Source organism: Bombus pascuorum, chromosome 6 (genome assembly GCF_905332965.1).
Source record: "Bombus pascuorum chromosome 6, iyBomPasc1.1, whole genome shotgun sequence".
NCBI lineage: Eukaryota > Metazoa > Arthropoda > Insecta > Hymenoptera > Apidae > Bombus > Bombus pascuorum.
The window spans coordinates 10,095,988-10,116,559 of NC_083493.1; the positions used below are offsets into that span (position 1 = coordinate 10,095,988).

At 33.3% G+C, this 20,572-nt stretch overlaps 4 protein-coding genes across 4 annotated transcripts in view; 3 read left to right on the forward strand and 1 right to left on the reverse strand.

The window, feature by feature from the left end:
• LOC132907770 (cytochrome b-c1 complex subunit 8) overlaps positions 1 to 20,572 on the forward strand; it is a 248,975-nt gene that overhangs the window by 148,392 nt on the left and 80,011 nt on the right. The window lies entirely within an intron of this gene.
• The window catches only part of LOC132907768 (BET1 homolog), a 137,493-nt gene that overhangs the window by 87,626 nt on the left and 29,295 nt on the right, over positions 1 to 20,572 (reverse strand). The window lies entirely within an intron of this gene.
• LOC132907755 (uncharacterized) lies at positions 7,696 to 10,324 on the forward strand. Its single transcript, XM_060961137.1, has 3 exons — positions 7,696 to 7,856; positions 8,910 to 9,574; positions 9,919 to 10,324. The coding sequence occupies exons 1-3, from the start codon at positions 7,820 to 7,822 to the stop codon at positions 10,168 to 10,170; spliced, it is 954 nt and encodes a 317-aa protein (XP_060817120.1). The 5' UTR covers positions 7,696 to 7,819; the 3' UTR covers positions 10,171 to 10,324.
• On the forward strand, positions 13,258 to 20,373 carry LOC132907754 (vitellogenin-like). The gene is made up of 3 exons (XM_060961136.1): positions 13,258 to 13,325; positions 19,178 to 19,872; positions 20,026 to 20,373. The coding sequence occupies exons 1-3, from the start codon at positions 13,295 to 13,297 to the stop codon at positions 20,257 to 20,259; spliced, it is 960 nt and encodes a 319-aa protein (XP_060817119.1). The 5' UTR covers positions 13,258 to 13,294; the 3' UTR covers positions 20,260 to 20,373.

A 20,572-nucleotide genomic window follows, 5' to 3' on the forward strand; every position in this document is an offset into this window, starting at 1 on the left:
AAAAATGTTCCATATATAATTTCGAAGATAATATTTTATAATTCAAGATTAATAATTCATTAGGATAATATTATTGGTATACAATTCTAATTACCATCATTATGACATAATATATTCTCACAACATTTCGATATAGGTTACAATAAATTGTTTTGTAACTTATGCGTAATAGCTTTTGAACCACGTATTTTATCATGTTTGTATCATAAACAGAGTATAATTTAAAATTCACAACTGCAATTTGTTATATAAACTAGCCACAACTTCCTGGAGCTGCTTATTCATCGACTGATGAGTATCTTGACCGACACTTTTCAATTTTATTTTTGAATCACGAGATGGCTATAGTAACTACTTTCAGGATAATCTGTTTTCTTCATAGAAGAATAATTCTTGACTTTTCTATTCTATTCTTTATAAACTTATTTATGAATTAATATCTATACCAGTATTAATTTGAAATATGATTAGTAAAAGGAAAGAAAATTAAAGGAAATACGATTAGTAAAGAAAAGGAAATTCTCTATATTGCAATATTTTGACGCGGATCATTTTTATTCTGTTTTTAATCAATGTCAATGATGCAACATCATTAATTACATCATCGTTGACTAAAGTATAAACATGATATTATTATATGGAACTTTATCTTTCACGTTCTGAAATACCGACTTGGAAGAAATCAATTTCTTACGCCCTCTATGATTTGCTACGGCGGAAATAGGAATTAAAATTAAATTTTATTACTCAACTATGTACAACATACAGGCAATAATATACAGTCACTATGATAAACACTAAATATTTATCTACTTTACCTTACTTTACTGAAATACGATGGAATTCCAATACATGATTATGCACTTAAATGCTACTACTTATATATTACTTAAATATTAAAGTACTTATTTATTTAAGCACAGATTAATATTCCTGGAAAGTGGTACTTACTCGTGATTGAAATATAATAACACATAGAAGGCATTTCAATTTTTTGTGTACATATAATAAGAATTAAATGAATCGACATTAATTAATATTAACATTAATGTTAACTTTTAATAAAATACATAATTATTTATAACTTAATCATGTTACATATTAATTGTATACCTGTTACACGTGAATCGATTAAAAGACAATATTAGTGTATACGTACCTCTATCTCCGTTAAAAAAAGTTAAATATTACCAAACGTTTTGCATTGTCACCGTTAAGTGTTATATTCCTTACATTCTCACGTCTATTCTTTCGAAGTTATCTCCGTACTTAATCACTGATCTGCACAAAACATAACCAAAGATTTAGAATTAATGTATAAAACTGAAGTAATTGTGTTAAAACGAAGAAATAATCAAACTCAAATTTAATTAAAAGCTTATAATACAAGCTATAGATGATATTAACATTGAAATAGGCGATCGACGACAAACGAATGGAGACAGTACGAAGAACTATTGAATCTTGCTATAAATATATCCTATAATAAAGTATTAAATAAGAACGTATTAGTTAAACGAACCTGATTATAGTCGATAGAAGACAATAGATTTGTATCAGAAATACTACTATGTCGTTTAAGTTAAAATCACGCAAAGACGATGTATCTTAACGTCACGCTCTTCCACACTACAATGACATTTCGCGCCAAAACATCGCCTAACTGACTTCTGATTGGCTGGTGCGGAAAGACTTCTCATTGGTTTAGCGCCGCGCACAAAATTGAAATATCGTATGCCGCGAAATTTGATTTAAACGACGAACGACGTATAGCAGTTACAGCGTAGATGCTTATAAGAAGTTTCTAAAGTTTGCTATCTCTTTCATATTTACACCGGTAATATTAATCGAATTTAATTTATCGGTGATCTTTCTTTATAATTATTATTATAATTAATTTATTACAGTGGATATAACATTTATCTTTTATGAAATAAAATAATATAAGTAATTAAAATAATAAATTAATTAAAGTAATATTTAATATAATCCTATATTATTACGAACTAAAGCGGACTTTAACGAATGTATAAGATTTATATGCTGGGCCTTGCTATTCAAGAAAAATACGTTTTATTTTACGAGTATAACGGGTAAATTATTTTAAGGAAAATAAAAAAGAAAACGATTGTATTTTAAAAATGCATACTACGAAATTTTTAATATAATTTAGTACAAAATATATTTTATTCCATATTTAGAAAAATTTACTTCATCTTAACCCGCTCCTCCATTTATCTATGAAAAGAGTCACCACTGAATCGATAGTCCCAGGCCCCAAAAAATTTAATTCGGCTCTGCTGATCGACCGCCTTCAGACAATGCGCATGCACCGTTCCGCTTCTGGGCGGGAAAATGTATATATGAATTTGAAAAGATGAATAAACCCTGGCTGTCAAGAAGTGAAGGATTCACATAAAATTAAAATCGTGAACATTTTAAATTCTCAGCTTTGCGACTCAAACCGTCATGTTCATATCACAAAATACGGGCCTATTACTATTATATCATTTTATGACATATTATATGATTTTCGATTATAGTAAATACTCATGACACAATTATGAATTATATAGCAAATAATAAGAGTTAATTGCCTGCAATCGCGATTATATCTTTATATACATAATTAAGGAACTTATAACACTATTAGAAATTTATTGATTTTCAAAATTGCAGAGTATCAAATTCAAGGGAAAACGTTTGAGACTTTTTGGTAATAAAAACTAAAGAGATACTATATTTTGTCTGAATGATTGTAGTCCTCAAAATAAGTTCCATTTGTAATTTATAATTTCATTATTTTCTATATTTACTATATGAAGCTATAATAATTTATTAAAGTATATGTACAACTTTTCTGTATATTATAATATTTCTTCTAAATTGAATAGTAGAAAAGTAGTAAATTTACAATGTTAATTATTTTTTTAATTTTTGTTTTGCATATTGCAATTCTGTTCGTTGCATAGTGTCGCTATCTCTCGCAGCTCGCAGTACTTTCTATAAAGTATTATAGAATTTTCCACGATTGCTCGAAAGATCTTGCTGATAGAAAAACTATATTAAAAAATTCTATTCTTCCAAATAAAAAATGGATAGAAATGAAAGTTTTATTATATTTTATTTAACATTTCACAAGTTTTATAAAAAAAGTTAGTTGGATTTCTTTTTATTTATTTTTCCACTTACTCTTATATTTTTTATTTTATATGTATTTTAAGACAAATTAATCTTCAAGTAACATCAGGAGTAAAATCAATGACGCATCTGTTTTTAATAATGAGAATTTAAAACATTCGATTCAAACTGTTTAATAAGCAAATTAACTTGAATGTGCTGTAATGACTTAAACGAGCTTAGAAAATTGAGCCATTTAAGCATGGGCCAGTTTTCTTGATATTTACAAAAAGCCATCATTGTTTCGTCTATTATCGGGCTAGTTGTCGACGTCATCTAATTTAGTGTTGCAAACGAGATCATTGCTGCTGATCAACGCGCTAATGACAAAATTACTCTCTTTGTTCTACGAGATAAATGTCACTTTCAAGGTCTTTGCCAACGGTATCCCACAATTTTTCTCAACTAACCTTTTTTCTCATTTTTCTTACTACTTTATAGCTTTTCCTTTCTACACGTTCTCCTTCCTGATTACTTAAAAAAATTATATAATGATGTGTAATTCAAAATTCAAATAACAAAGTTGTTCAATGCATTTAAGTTAAGAAAATGTATTTAATTTTACGAAACATACAATATACATTTCCTGTACAATCTTTTCTTTATTTCAAGAGTATTGCAATATCTAACGATTAATTACTATGTATTATTATATTAAATTCATTTTTGTTAAATTCGTTATTTCAATAATTAGCTACGCATGAATTTCTCCCTTTCTAACACGTATCGTGAAATCATACAAATAGTCATCCGATGTATAAATCCATCGAACTGTGGCAAACTGGTGAAACTCCGTGAAATATCAAACTCCAAACACGCAGTTAATACGCTCGTTAAATATTTCTCCCTGCACACGTTTATCCGACAATCAACATACTTCACTAAATATTAGTCTAACTACGTTTAATTACATCTTTCTCTACTGATTCTACGTATATCAGATTCCTAAATCAAGAAGTTAGGCCTTTTTACAAAGTTTATATATTTTTATTCGCGGACAGATCAAATATATTTCAAAACCACACGAGAAAAATACGATGAGAGAGATCACGTTTTAATAGAAGGTCAATTTCTAAATTCACTACGCTGTCGATCAATCCTATATCGCTTTTCTCCAAGTTTCATAAGATTATAGCATCTAGATGAAGTAAGAAATAATAATAAAAAATCATCGTCAGAATGCGGTTTCGATACAATTTAATAGCCTAAATTTTGGTGAAAGATACAAATGATATTTGTATTGCAAATAAAATCGCGTTAACGTAACGTTAGTCTTTAAAGGGTTAAAAGCAACACGAAATATATAAAATTGATAAAATGGATGTATTATATCACGTTCTTTCTGTAAGTACAAGTCTTGATTTACAAACGTGTGACATAATCGAGAGGCACCGATCACTTCAGAACTTTAAGAGATCGGTGATAAAATGGTAATTCGTTCGAACAAATTTGTTGTTCTCTCTATGGAAGCGTATTAAATTGCACAGCGCCTATCTTGTGGCAAAGCATATAAAAGCCTGGTCTCTCTACCAAGGGAGGAGAACTTCGTTTGAAACCGAACAACGACACTGACCACACGGTATGAACTTTATTCTAGTGTCGCTTCTCCTAGGTCAGTTAGGTCCCTCGATTGCATGTTGTTATTATACTCGTGACCGGTTATCGTTGGTATCGTCAATGGTTCACGAAGGACGGGTCAAGCCAGTTGCAACGATACGTTAACACCGTTGACACCGAAACTCTCCCCGTTCGATTCGTCGATTATGTCAAATTTCTTCGCGCCCCTCGAGGATCGTGCGACCTAATTTTTAACCTAGTACCTTCAATCTCGGTTCCGTCGCTCGCGATATCCCATCCTCTGACCCCTGTATACCGTCACTAAGTGTATGTCCATTTTCTAATCTTAACGTTTGAATTCTAACGATTCGATTTTACATTCGTGTATAAATTTATCGTTTGTAATCGATTCTCATAATCCTATGACCCGATATAGTCTAGTATTCTATCCTGCAACCTTTGTATTCCATCATTTATCTCATCTTCCAATTTCTATATTCCTGTGCTAACGATTGGATTCTGTATTCCTCGAGATAAATCTATTATTCATAACCGATTCTCATAAATACGATCTAACGTTTTTAATTCTAATCTAATAACTCCTATCTCTACATTTCATATCCCAATCTTTATATCTCAATTCCAATGATTCGATTTTATTTGATTTATTTTATTTTATTTATAAATAATTCTATTGTTATTATTAATCAATTTTTTGTTATTGCAACCTAACGTCTCTAATCCTACTCTAATATTTCCTTTGTATTCGTACATTTCCTGTATTTTATTTGCTAATCTCCGTATTCCATCGTTTAACACGACAGTTCTATTTTTTATTTGTTTTATTATATCTATTTTGTAGGTGTCTCTGTACCAAGTGACAAGAAAATATGGCAAAATGGATCAGAATACACCTTCGATGCAACTATTCGCTCTATTTCAAATTTCATGCCACCATACACGGACCAAGGGGAATATATGGGATCAAGTATGTCGACTACGCTAAAATGCCGATCTAAGGAACCAGATAGGCTACAATGTTGCTACAAAGACGCCAAAATTACCAAATTCTCGTCAAACATATTCAAATCGGATGCTATCGTTCCATTTAAAGACGCAACTTACCAAGCATTTGATTTCGGAAACGAGACTTTCGAGATGAAATTCTACGACAGGAAAATCAAAGAATATTTATTGGAGGAGAAGATGGATCAATATAATGTGAACAGACATCGATCGATAGCGAGAATAAGATCAGTGCAGAAGGTGGAGAAACTGAAGAATTCGAACGAGTGTTTCGTCTGTTACGAGTTTTCACGAAAGAACGTGGATGATCGAACGAACAAGGGAGAGTTCCAGTTTATTTGATTAGCCGATCAAACGATGGACCCTGAAATCACGAAAAAGGTGTATTTGAACGATTGCGTTCTGCGTCCGATTTATAAGTTTGAAATTAGACACATGTATAGCGTGGCTCTTCTACTATCCAAAAAGAAACTGGTACGTGATGATTTCATACTGTATCGACAGAATATAATGTGTCCTATGATGTATCATATAATGTTGCAACAGAGGTTCAGTTTTTCAAAACGAATATTCATTTTTTTCTGGAGAAATGTTTATACTCCAAGCGAAATGTCAATTGTAAATTTCTTCAAAGCGAATTTTTCTTTTTTTTTTCTAAGAAACTTTGGAGCATTTCATTCCAATATTGTGCGCTATTTATGGTTTTATTCTGGTTTTTTGAAAGTTTATAATAGTAAAAAAGTTGGACGTGAACATAAACGAGGGATTTATAATAAAATAATACTTTATTAGCTAACATTCATATAAGCTTATTTATTTATTTTCCTCATTGTTTTTACTATTTCTTTATTTTCCTCTTCTTTTTCAGTGAATAAACCAACGCTCACACAAATCGTCATCCGATAAATAAATCCATGGGAGTTTGGTAAACTGTTAAAACCCCAAGGACCAACCATGCAATTAATACGCTCGCTAATTATTTGTACACATTTATCCGATAATTAACAAACTCTTTCATGCTTGTAATGTGTCCTATATAATTCATACCTTTTTACAATTTTGAATAAAAACAATTTCAATCTTTTAAAATTCTACAAACTCCACTTCTTATTAATTTTCTGATTTCGTTGCGTAAATATAAGATCAATGTTGAATTTTTGACAAATGAATGGCTTACTTACATAAGCTAATAGATCGCATTTAAACAATGGTAAATCCTTAGAAAAACAAGAACTCAGTATCTGTAGTATCATCACTTTTGGCCGATGTGACTTAGACCAGAAAAGAAAAGAAAAATCGTACGTTTCAATGATTCCCAGGTTAGGGTTAGGTTTCAAGCTAACAAGATAACAAATTTCATATGAATTTTGCGAACAATCGATTCTTTAAAATTTCAAACCTCAATAATTTCAGTTTTAAGAAATGTTTCATCTAAATACATCGTTTATACCGTTTCGTATGGAATTTGTTTAGTTGTTGACTTGTCATAAAAAAGATTGAAGCGTTTCTTCGCTACTTTATTTCTTCGAACAGATAGTGATAAGAAATACTTTAACCTGCCTTTTTAAATGCTATTCAAAAGCATCATAGAGCGCTATTAAAAGTGTAAGGGTATTTGGGATGCTGTTAAAAATGCAAAAACGTCGAACAGCTCTGTCAGAAATCGAGGAACATGGAACATCGGTATCAAAGATAGAAAAACATCGAAGAAAATTTGTGTATCAGTGACCGATTCGAGAAGGACGGGAACGTGGACGGTCGTTGACATGTAAAGTAATTGCTCGGCTAGTTTCGAAATGGCGTGTTAACAGGTTGCGGGAGGGTCCCTCCATGGCCCCGATTGGAACTACTGTATCAATTCTCTAAACTCTATCGCCGGCTGTGCACGTATACCTCTACACGCTTTATTTTCCAACTGGAAAGAGAGAGCCGGCTTCGGTAAATTGGAGCTTGCTAATCGTAAGAAGAGGTCAGTAGTGCAGTTTAGCCACGGTATAAGAGCGGCCCCAACATCGCTTTACTCCACTAAAGTGGTTGAACGTTGCACGGTATCACCATGAACGTAGTGCTGAACGTGGTGCCATTTTTCTTAGGTAAGCCATGTCACAGACAACGATGGCGCTCGTACATGTGTATCTTCTCATTATCTTCAATCGATCATCCTCGTGTATCTTTCTTCATTCACGCATCTATGTCTCTTAATCAAATCTTCGTTAAAAAGGAAACAATTATTATCTCTCTGTCTATCTATTATAATTTCGTTTAATCGTGATCGATCGGCAAGTAGTGGCTCTATTACTCGGCTCGGGCAGAAAATCAAAAGTATAAAGAGCGGCGAGCATGAAGTACAGCCGCGTGATGCGAAAGATAACACGGGACAGTCTCTAATCGGTTCTATTCAAGCCGGTCCAATCATTCAATTCACGTTCACGTGTGCTCGTGGGTAGATCGCACGAGATAGAAATCCGCGACATATCGTGTTCACGCCGGATCATCCCAGAAACGTGCCACGCAGAAACTAAATTTAACCATTTCCGTGTCTTAAAACCTCTTTAATTTTCGTACCAGCATGCAAAATCGTGCTATACGTCTGTAACTGGTGAGATGGAGTCTATGAGATATTTTTGAGATATTTTTATCTTTACTGTAATTTGGAAAATATTCATAGCCAGGCGTTTTATTATACTACTAGGCCATGGATACGTATTCCAACGAACTATAATTCTAAGAAATATGCCAGAGCAATCAAATACGAATATTAATTTTTACATAAGTGCATGCGTGCATTTCCCTTTGATACTTCATTCGTTAGAACAAGAATCTACTCCGACTTAATATATAACTTATTCAACTGCCAGCCACTGTATAAATAGCGCGCGATACTAACTCCTCTCATAAACTCCTAAAAGTTTCTATCTACGTGCTGAAATGATCTGCTACATGAATATTTTTGAATATTTATTTAAACTATACTAGAATTACCAGATATTAAATGAATATTTAATTCTGCTAAAACCAAAGAATAAGTTTCAATGAAACAGATCAGTGTGTAGCTTCTCTGTGTGACATAAGCCTATCATGAGACTAGACACATTTAGAAGCTGGTCATCTAGACGCAACTTAGATCACGCTGACACGTTTTCCAGCCGCACGTGTCGCCATTGATACTCCATGGAAGTACGGGCCAGAGTACACTTTCCACGTTCAAGTAAATTCAACCGCGATTCCCGAGGAAGGTAGCTACATGAGCATTCGGCTGAACGTCGCCTCGAAGCTGGTATGTCAACCAAAAGGATTCCGTATTCTCAGTTGTCGTTTTCGGGACTCGAAAGCGGACAGTTACGCGACTGAAAGCCTTGATCCAGGAGCACCAGCGGTCCCGGTCAGCCAGGTGTCGCGACAAGAAGCGTACGAGATCAACCAAGATCAGTTTGAGATTAGATTCACCGAGCAAGGATTGGATAGTCTCGTAGTGAATGAAAATATACAGCCAAGAGAGCTGGATATGATCAGGGTGATCGTGGGACAGTTGAACATCGGTGTATTGGGAGAATATGATCAAACGGTCGAACTGATGGAGAACTTCACACAGGGAGAGTGCGTAACAATGTTCTGGGTGGAACGGAATGTGGTTGGTCATGCATTACACGTGAACCGTGGCTACGTTCTGGAGACAATATTCGGATTGAAGGATGGACAGTTGGTGCAGATTAAGAAGATTAGAAATCTACATATGTGCACGCACAAAGTGCCGTATTTCTTCGGCAGTGCCGAGAGCATCAGACAAGTCAGCGATGTGGTATCCACTGTTGTGAGTATTTGGAGGTTGAAGTATTTGGTTGAATATTGATTTGGATTGGAGATTTTTTGAGGGCGGAGGAGGAGGAATCGAATTGTTTCATTTCATAGAGGTTAATTAGGAAGAATTAGAATGATTTCTAGAGAATTAAATAGTGATTTAACCTGTAATTTCGTCGAATACTAATTACCCTAAAGATGAGAATAATTTCTAAAAAAATTGCTAATTGGTATTTTTAGAAAAATGATCGGTTTCTGAGTGACTCAAATTTGGTATTTAAAAATTCTGATAGAAGTTTTTAAAAATCTTTTAATGACTAATGGCAATACGTCTTTTAAAACTATTTTTCATTGCAGAGTTCGTCAGAAAGTCACATAGTAATCACATCCACCGAGTTCATATCTGGTACGACGAACGTGATAACTACCAGCAAGGTGTCTGAAGGAATGGTAACGACCTTATACGAAAACATAAGTGTGAGATTAGAGTCAATCCTACCCGCACTAAATGAACCACCTGAAGTAAAGGATCCTGAACCAGCTAGTATGTTTATTGGAAGATGGTTGATGGAAAGTTCGATGGAAGATGACTTATCATTGGAAGTTTAATCGAGTCACTCGAATGATTTGCGTCCTGATCATTCTCATTGATGTAGCCTGATGACGATAAAATTCATCTATCACTATTGTTGTAAATAGTGTGTAATTGTATTGTCATGTGCCTCTGTAAATAATAAAGTAATCTTTCGTTTACATACATAAATCTCAAGTCATTTATGTTGCTTTATAATATTATACATTTTTTTAAAAGAATTTCGTTAATAAATTTTTCTAATAAAACATATGAATTTTCTTTTAAGCAGGTAAATATTGTAAGATTAATGTACATCATAATACTGTATTGCGTATAATAACATAACGTATATTAATTCATCCATATCCACTTAAATGTTGCTTGAACAATTTATAATAGGTGAGCAGATATGGATTTTTACATTTTTTCGTACGAACTGTAAAAAATTACACTGTTATTTTCACGTAGAATAATACTGTTATCTTCGTTTATAATAACGTTTCGTTTAGAGTAACACTGTCAATTTAAAAGAAATTGAATATTTACTTAAATAGAAATTGCTCAAGCATTTCTACCCTAAGTAATTATATAAATTAACGCAAGAAGAAACTGAAAATGCAAAGATTAAAAGCGCGCTCTGCTTTAATTGCAGTCTGCTTTAAATGATTCGATTTGCTGGAAGGGAGCAAGAACTATATATTACCGTACATCTGCGTTTCATTAGCAACAAGTAGAACGCGGAAATTTACAAATTCTTATTTTTATAAATACAATTTAGACAGAGATCTATTTAATATCATAACGAACATTAATATATTTTGGATATTTCATATATTTTTGCACCTTCATACAGTGTTTTTAATTTTATCACTGCGTGAACACTGTTGCTAAGATCTTGGAAATGTAGCAAACTATACTTGGAGCAGCATATACCAAAGCTGCATCAATTAAAAACGCTATCAGCGAATCTGAAAAATGGAATTTAGCCATTAGATAGAGATGCGTTTAACGACAACGAATTTGTTTGCATTAGTAATACGTCCGTATTGTAAGCAATGTAAGTGCGACAGAAGATCAGATACATCGTACGGTAAGCGTAGAAGAAGACGAAAGCGTTGCCCAGACAACTGACACATATAACACATGGCATATATGTCATAATACATCGAATCCTACAGAGACTTTTGTGCAGAAAACGTCACAAACTCAATGCTCAACATTATGAGCGTAAAAAAAGTAAAAATCGATCTTCGTAATATTCCAGTTTAAAAATACCTGTTTCTACTTCCATTAATATCTAGCAATCCTAACAAGGATGAAGTAGAATCGAAGAAACAGGAAAAATTAGTTTCCGTTCAGAATCTGGCTGTATCATAAGCAAATTATTTGTAGAATGGGTAAGACATTGTATAAGATTCCCGAAGCCATCTAAAGATAAGCAAGTCCTTCTAATTATGGATAGATGTATTACCTGTATTGAAAAGGCAGACGCCATTTGACTATCCTGCGGACATGAAATAATGATGTTGTCGCTGTCTGCACACGCATCGGCTGCAGCCACGTCATGTTTCATTTTTCAAATACGTGAGCAGCAAATAGGTGACTTCACATATCCTGGCAAAAATATAATATAGTTCAACGTGTCAGGAAAATTCACCCCTTAAAACACCGCTGAAAGTAGCTTAGACGAATCCGAGATGTAATAATTATTTAATAAAACCATTTTGTTAAATATATATTATAAATAGTATTTAAATGTTATAGCGAGAAATAAAAATTGATATTTAATTGGTGATTTCCACGTGAGATAAATGTAAATCGATTATTTCTTAAAATTTAGGACAATAATTTTGTATTTGATAAAGATGTTAGCGTTTAGTATAAGATTCAACTAGTAACTGTTGAACATTGAGACTTTACCAAAGTCTAATGAACGAAGGGATTATTCAAGGCTATATTCAACGAAGAGAAACGACGGATCGGCGCTTAAAAATGCGCGTCGGCTGAATGATAATGGGTCAATTCAATTTTGGCCCAATGACAATGTCCCAATGGAAAAAAAACCTCCGAATAAAATAATTTGTACAGTGTAACGCGATGAAGAATAGTTGTTCTAGTTCCAAAAAAACGGTCTATACCAACTTACCAATTTACAATTGGGAATTGTCCGATTTGATGAACCTGAGAAGAATTATAATACTCCCAATTGTCACACAAATTGTCGCGACTTTTATCGATGATGACTTTGAAGGGACTTTGAAATAATTTCTCAAAGACTTCCACCAACCAAAATCATCTTAATATGACTTCGAAGGGAATGAAAAGACTTTAAGACAATACACGCACTAGCGACAGTTCTGTCGCTGTGGCTCGCATCGGTCAAAAGTTCAATTTCTTGTCTTAATAACAAAAAAAGTCGTACTGCAGTCGCGTCGTACGATGCGCGCACTTCCATATAAACGAATGTCCTTTTCGTAAGCGACAAAACTATCGCGCGACACGTTGTCTTTAGCGCGCGCACAGCAATTTTCAAATAACCTAATTTGAAGTTAGATAATCTTCAGGTTGAGTAACAATTTTACTCAAATTTCTATACTTAAGGCTAATAAAATCAAAGTTTTCAACAGGAAGATCGGCACTTACCTTCCAATTACCTCGATGTGGCTTCGATCGAAATGAAGAATGACTACGAAGTATGATTAGAGAATGACATTTTCTAACGAAAAATTACGAAACAATCTTCAGGATCTAACAGATCTAATCACTGATATAATCACAGTCAGATCGATCCTTTTTTGAAACGTTAATGATTGATCAACTCTACTGCGTATGAACGTTAGACGAAATGAAATGGAAAAGGGCGTCCTTCGTCTGGTTGCCTTGTTTCCATTCGGCTTAAACGTTTCCCAGAACGACGATTAAGGAGCTCATTAAAATCTTTAAAGGCGTGTCTAGACTGGAACAATCTGGGAACTATGGAAAATGATATCAGGCGTGCGAGACGGTACGGAAGATATCTGTAGGAACCACGATCCGCACGGAAGTGGTTGTTAATGAAATTGTTTTCAAGGAGACAGCAATGAATCAAGTTATCTGTCGTATAAAGAGGAGATAGATAGAACACGGTCGCATCAGTCGTCTCAGTAGAAGCCGTTCGACATGCTGGTAATAATTCTACCATTTTTTCTGGGTACGTACGTACGTGGATCCGTTTTTTCACCGATAATTCGATGAATGAAAACTCGTCGCTCATACGTCACTCTATATTACATCATTTTCTCAACAGAATTTTTTCTCTCTCTTCCCTTTTCTATATCCCAGCAAACTATCCGAAAATCGGGATATTTGTGGTTTGAAATAAATTTGAATTAAGTTACTTAACAGGGTGTTCAACTTTCAAAAATCGGAAACTTTACAGTGCCGACATCATATTTGCATCATGAAAAACGAAAAGTGCGAATGTGTATCACCTAGATTTCTCGAAATTCCCCCTCGTTTTACGGTACACGAATATCGTGAACTTATTCCTTGTTTACCCTTTCCCTCTGTTTCACTAATTTATTTGCCTACACAACCAATTAATTCGTTCGTGGGGTTCAACCGATCGGATATACTTTCCGCTAAATCACCAGCGGTTTCAATCACCGACGGCTTTAAATGTAAACGTTGGAGGGTGATCTCGAAGCACGCGCATGAGAAGATACGCCCGCTCATACCATATACATACGTACAATACATATGTAAACGGAGGGGAAAATATTTGAACACCGGAATGAAAAACGTCGATATTTTTCAGCGAATAATATTGATTTCGTTCCTTCCGCCAGATTTCTCCACCCACCGATATTCATTAAAAGTATGAAAAAATTATACAAATAACTTCTCAACGATTTAGGGGAAATATCTATTTCGTCCTATACAGTGCGAACCACGACACGTGATTAGCTTAGATCAATCTGTAGTCAGTGGGTCGATCGAACATTTTTTTGGCTGATATAACTGATTCCAAGACAGCTTTAAGACGATCGTAGTGGGCTTTTTGTTAACTCTTGTTAATTCTTCGGAGTTTTAAGGTCACATTCAGGTTTTTGTAGATAAACCTGTCTTTTTTTTTTACACCTATATTTTATCGAAAAGAATGCGACAAACATAACAAATATCATTTTTTCCATCAAAAGTATTAAAAAAGTGCCTGTCAATTGTAATACACCTGCGTAGACGGCAAATTAATTACTATTTAGCAAATGTGCACTGTTATTTCTCTAACATTTCTTCGATTCTAATAGTAAAAATATATTTCTTATGACATTTACTAAATTCGTTTAAATATATCTAAAAGATCGATTTAATAAAGTTATTGGTTTATCTAAAAACTGAAGTGAATGAAGCGTGACCTTGGAAACTGTGGGAGAAAAGAAGAGACGATAAAAATGTATTATAATCATCTTAAATCTCTTTTCGAACCATATTGTATATCGCTAACGGCGAAATAATTTAAGCTAATCATATTTTCTGATTCACTCTGTGTATATCTCGTTTCATTTTAATAACTTATTTATAGTGCAATGGGCTAGAAAATGGTCAAAAGTCATTTTTATACTATAGTTATACTATAATGTGACAAGTTTTCAAAGCTTCAAAATCCGAGATACTATTCATTTCACATAATTCTGTGATTTTGTGTAAAGTTCAGAAAACAAGATCCAAAAATTTTAAATAAAGCTAATTGCTGCATGTGCTTGTTCTAGAGTATTAAAATACAGGTTTGAATTACTGTCTTATGTATATTAGTATGCTAATTGTATCATAAGTATTTGTTCAAGGCACAAATAGTGCAAAATTTATAACAATTAAAAGTTTGATAAGGTTTTTAAAAAAATTATTAATAACGATAAGTATCGGATCTGTTTCGTATGAAAGTTTAAATTGCTGCTAAGAGGAATATACAAATTTCAAGTGCAGCCTCTTGTAGCTTTCAACTCTGTTCCGAGTGCAATAAATGATAATTTCTATCGTTTTGGACGCGCGTAGTTGCATAATACATACATAAAGCCGATCTTACTTGAAGAGGGATTTAAAAGAAGAGGGTAGAGTTTCATTGCGAAAATTTTACTCGTTGTTAGTATTCGTTGTTACAAACGCTAGATATTAATTTTCTCATAGCATATTTCTGTGCCATGGCATTCGTCTTGCCGAATGTGCGCAGTGAAACATGCCTCGTATTCTTCAATTTTGTTTGATTTTATATATTTTTAAAATGTAGAAGTTCTATGTAGTCTATTTATTACACCTATTATTACTTATTATAATTTTTAATGTTACATATCTTATAGTTATATATGGCGTTCATAAGTTAATTACACATCTTTAATTTATAAGTATATGTACATTATAGCATAGTGATCAAAATTTAGAACAATGCGAAGCTGAACTTTGATTTGGGATACTACTTGTCTTAAAACTTTTTTTACTTAAAGCTATCTGATGATAATTGGTGAACAGAATCGAAATACAACGATTTTGAGCATCGCAATTTATTGAATCTAAAGTTACACGTGTTAAAGTTTTTAGTTAAATCATAAAAAAAGTCAAATCAAATAGCAAATCCGCGTATATTGTCGGGAAAAATATGGTACGGATCGCGTGCAAAATAATTGGGAAAAGTGTACGAACACAGTGTAATAGATGGACTTGTGAAGACTATATCGGCCGGGAAACAGCAGAACTTAATCTAAATAAACAACGATAACGCTATCGAAAGTGATTAAAGACAATAATATATAATATAAAGATAATATTTTCGTTTTGTCGTTATTTTAAGGAGCGAAATAGAATTTTTAAATTTTATTTCTTTCGTCCTTTTCTTCATTATGAAAGTATCTACTAAATACAATTTGGTTTACACAATCTATTTTATTAATCACAAAGTCGCAAAGTTAAGTATACGGTTTTGTACAGATTTCTCTTAGATGATGTTAGCAAATACTGAGACAATGTTTTGCCCCCAAACTATCTGAGGGAAACGCAACAGAAGCAAGGAACAAATTTTATAAACAATATCGTGCACGGGAAAATGGCAGGAAAAATAACCTCGGAGATGTACTTAAATAAAGCCCTGAGTACTTTAAACCTGTTTATCTCGAGTATATCTTTTACAAACAGAATACAGCGACGTGAGAAGCGAGATAAACATGATTTTCTGAAAGCGAAGAAAATATGAACTTCTACCCGAAGTTGTATCGTTACCTCGCTTACCATGTTTCAAATCGCAACCATCGACATTCGAATCTGCGATAATTAAAAGTGACGACGAAGACTCTGACGATGATGAAGATAATCAGCGTATATACATGTAATTTACTTATATCTCGCTATTTAGACAACGTGGAAATTAATTCACAGGTGTTCTAGGTAATAATCTTGAATTATATTTTTCTATGTTTCTCTTCTAAGTCTATTTCTAAAAGTAATCTCTTTTTTTTTGCAATACATGTAAATGTGCTTGCTTCGAAAATGTTAAATGAAGTCTATCGTGAAAACTTGATTTGTGTTAATAAGAAAGCTGTTAAAACCATTTCCAGACCACTGTGCACAGTACTGAATCTGGCATTGGTAATTTGTAATTTTTCTGTCACATTCGAAACCCCCTTAATTACCAATTTGTAGAAAATTTCAATGAAATTTGGAATTTTAGCTGTTTGTTCGAAATCAATTTGAAGTATTTTTTGCGCGTCTACCGCTTTGTGTACCGTCGCGTTTCAATATCGTAGTGCCATTCCACGCTATATCGATCACTGTTTTCCCCTCCATATCTCGAGTTTTATTCAGAACGAAATCTGTTAAAAATGAGATTTATTCGAAATAAAATAATGGGATACCAAGTAGTTCACATGAAGTTGGAGGAGTAAGGGGTTAACTCGTCATTTCACTTATTTCGATTATAAAAATTGTTTAAAAAATGTAACCGTCTCAATTTTGCGATTTTTCCTCATTTTCGTGAAAATGGGTTGTACGTTTGAATTTTTATCCCGGAAACTATCTGCCGTATTGATAATACAAGAAATTTTAGTCGTGTTGAAGAATGATTTATGCGATATCGAAATTGCAAATTCCACCTGAAGGTCGCGTTTTTAAAAATCCGAAAAAATTCCTATCGTATTCCTCGATATTCTCTCTATAAAATAGCTCAATTCCATTTTAATACGGTCTCTATTAACATCAATAAATTGTCAAAGACAAATAAATTGCCAAAAACCGTGGTACGTTCGATATCAAATCAATGGACCAGGTGGTCCTTTGACAATATTTAATATACGAAACAATGCGTAACACCCTCGCTTGCACACTGTTTTAGTGAAATCTACAAAATCTATAAAATACAGGTTCGATACTGTCCTTTGTGCTACTAACCCACTGTTACCCAATGACACTTATTTTATAATAATCAATCAAATTCTACCAGCCTGTTTGTTCTATGATTATTTGTAAAGAAATAAAAACTACGGGGGGTAGGGGAACAAAACTAGGGGGTTAGGAACAAATGACTTGTTCCTTATGTCACTGATAATTTTGTATTCGATCTCGCACCGACTACAAAACTGTAATTTAAAAAAAAATTAACAATTACTGCAAATTCACCGTTATTAATAGATTCCTTTATTTTATTTAAATACGAAATCTATTCGCGTTACAGCAATGTTATCGTGTGTCTGTAAAATTAACATAATAATTTTCTCGTTCAAGCATTGTCAGGATCGGACTATGGTTTCGGGAGGAGGCTAGAGGCTACCCCGAAAAGATCATAAGTTATTTACAATAATTTAATAGCAACAACAGCATATTAAAAAGGCTGTCATGACAATTCTTTAATATCGTATAAAATTATACGAAACACAGGCATCTTGCGTTTGCTTTGGCAAATTTCTGATAAATATCGTCAAAATTAGTGGTTTTCATAGTTGACCTGTACGTATGTTTCAGCTTTACAGTTGGCAATTGATGCTGTTAAAAACAGCCTGCAGATTGTATACATATACATTTGGAAAAACATATGTAAGATTCGAATTAATTATATAATTTGTAACTTTTACAAAATTTAGCTTAAAAATTTAATACTGAAATCGAGGTGTTCTTAAAGCATAGAGTCCGAGGCTGCAAACTTACTTATCCCTTCCTCTTAATCTGAACCTAAATTAATATTTCGCGTAATATCTTCCTGTTACAGGAACGAATCTCGTGACATTTTTCAGTCCTTCGCACAATACCACATAAATTCCACTTATTTAATTTTTCTTAATTAAATTAAATTAAATTAAATTTAAAAAAATTGCCAAGAATTTAAGGTTTTATATACTTATATATAGTATAATAAATAAATATATTATATATTTTATACATTAAAGATAAATTTTCTAGGAATTTTCAATTTTATTATTATATTAAATGTCTTTTTTTTTAAAAGCTTTTTTGTTATCGATTGTAAAATATACATGATGGCAAGAAAAAAGGGTTTCTAAAGAAATTACTAAATAGAAGAGATACGTCTAAATAGACAAATAAAGCGATTGAGATGATTTTTAATCTTCTCATCGAAATTTCTTTCATTTATTCATTTTTATTCATTCACTATTCATTTGTTTATCTCATTTTCTTTTATAGAAATTGCTTGATAACATGGTACGTAGTATATTTAATCAATAACGTCGTTAACGTAGCTAATAGTACAGGTAATTAAATTATACAAACATTTGACGAACTAACTCCACTGCAATAAAATTTCTTGGTAATCGGAATATGTGGAAACAGTATCACCGAATTCCGAGTAAACTACAGCGTGACAGGATTAGTGTATATAGGTATGATTGGCATAGCGATTAATAATCGCGACTGTATCCAGGGTATTCCCGGCGAGCATCGATTAATACCTGCACGATATGATGACCATAAACGCGGCGTAGTACAGACAGATAGAGTAAAATGCATCCTGTTTGCTGGGACGTGTGACCTATTTTAACTAGTTTAACAGGTTCCTTGTCATTGCAGCGGCACACGTGGCCGTCTACGACAATGCTTACGAGAACAGCGATTGGCAACGATACGGTCCAGAATGCACTTACGATGTGCTGGTGAACATGTCTCTGGCCAATATCGTCCACGAGAAGGACAATTTCTGCTCCATGATCGCGTCAGAACTGAAGTGCCGTCCGAAAGGCAGTGACACCCTAAGTTGCCGTTTTACGAATGGAAAGATCATCAGACCCGATCCAAACAACGATAGATGCTCGAATTCGAAAAATTTCGTTCCAGTCACCGATAGATTTATTAACGAAGAACCATTCGAGATTAGATTCAATTCAAAGGGGATAGAGAATTTAGTGGTGCCGAGAAATATTTCTAGAAGGAGGCTGGATATGATAAGAGTAATCGTTGGTCAACTTAACGTTGGCTTTGAACTGGAGAATGGACAGGATCGGTTCGTTACCATGGAGGATTCTAGTATGGGATATTGTGAAGTAGAGGTCAAAGTGTCAAGGGCTGGATATGAAAGGGGAGTGATGGGACAAGAGGGATACGACATTGTCTTTGAACCTGAACGACCAGATACGCTGCCTTTGAGTGTGGGGAGTCTGACTATAGACAAGGTTAGACAGCCTAAGCAGTGTCCTAATAGGAAGATATACTTCTTCGGGAATCATGAGGATTTTAGTATAGAGAACAAGAATACATTTATGGATATGGTAAGTTGTCAGAATTAACGAAATAGAAACTAGGTTGAGATTTGTTTTATTCAGTAAATATTATAACAAGTGCCTTATTATATATTGTACATTCGTATTTCTACACAGCCAAGTCTATCATCTAACTTTTTAATGTTGTAACCCATTTTGCAGACTACATCTATCAGCCAGATGCACATTTCACGCGAAGAGATGTACTCGTTCACAGAATCTAAAGGCGTAATGAGGACATTGAATAGACCAAGAACTATGCGAATGCATCAGAAAATAGGCTTATCTTTAAAGAGTATAAACCCTGCTCAAAGTCCATTACCCGAAATCAAAAGTCCTGCCTCAACTAATTTATACGCGTACACTAATTTGGAACGAGTTCCTGAATACAAATAAGATATAATATAAGATGATACAAATAAGAAATACGTACAATCCTACACATAATTTGTATAATCATGACAATCACTTGACAATAAACGATTTACTAAGACCACGATTCTAATTAAATTATATGTAATTCTAATTATATTTAGTCTTTATATGTATAATCCCACGTTAAGTTTTAAAGGCTATCACGAGAGAACAATTCAGCACAGCATGTTTTCTTTGCATTAAAGAATTAATGAAGTTCAGCAAATGTAGATTTCTTGTTAAAAAATTATTATAATTGTATTAATACGTAAATATATTTAATAGTGGATATAAT

Bases quoted from the DNA above. Each gene is read 5' to 3' on its own strand.
- LOC132907755 (XM_060961137.1), top strand. From the start codon at position 7,820: ATGAACGTAGTGCTGAACGTGGTGCCATTTTTCTTAG. The intron at 7,857-8,909 runs GTAAGCCATGTC...CACGTTTTCCAG, and splicing joins CGTGGTGCCATTTTTCTTAG to CCGCACGTGTCGCCATTGAT. The intron at 9,575-9,918 runs GTGAGTATTTGG...TTTTCATTGCAG, and splicing joins GCGATGTGGTATCCACTGTT to AGTTCGTCAGAAAGTCACAT.
- LOC132907754 (XM_060961136.1), top strand. From the start codon at position 13,295: ATGCTGGTAATAATTCTACCATTTTTTCTGG. The intron at 13,326-19,177 runs GTACGTACGTAC...TTGTCATTGCAG, and splicing joins AATTCTACCATTTTTTCTGG to CGGCACACGTGGCCGTCTAC. The intron at 19,873-20,025 runs GTAAGTTGTCAG...CCCATTTTGCAG, and splicing joins AGAATACATTTATGGATATG to ACTACATCTATCAGCCAGAT.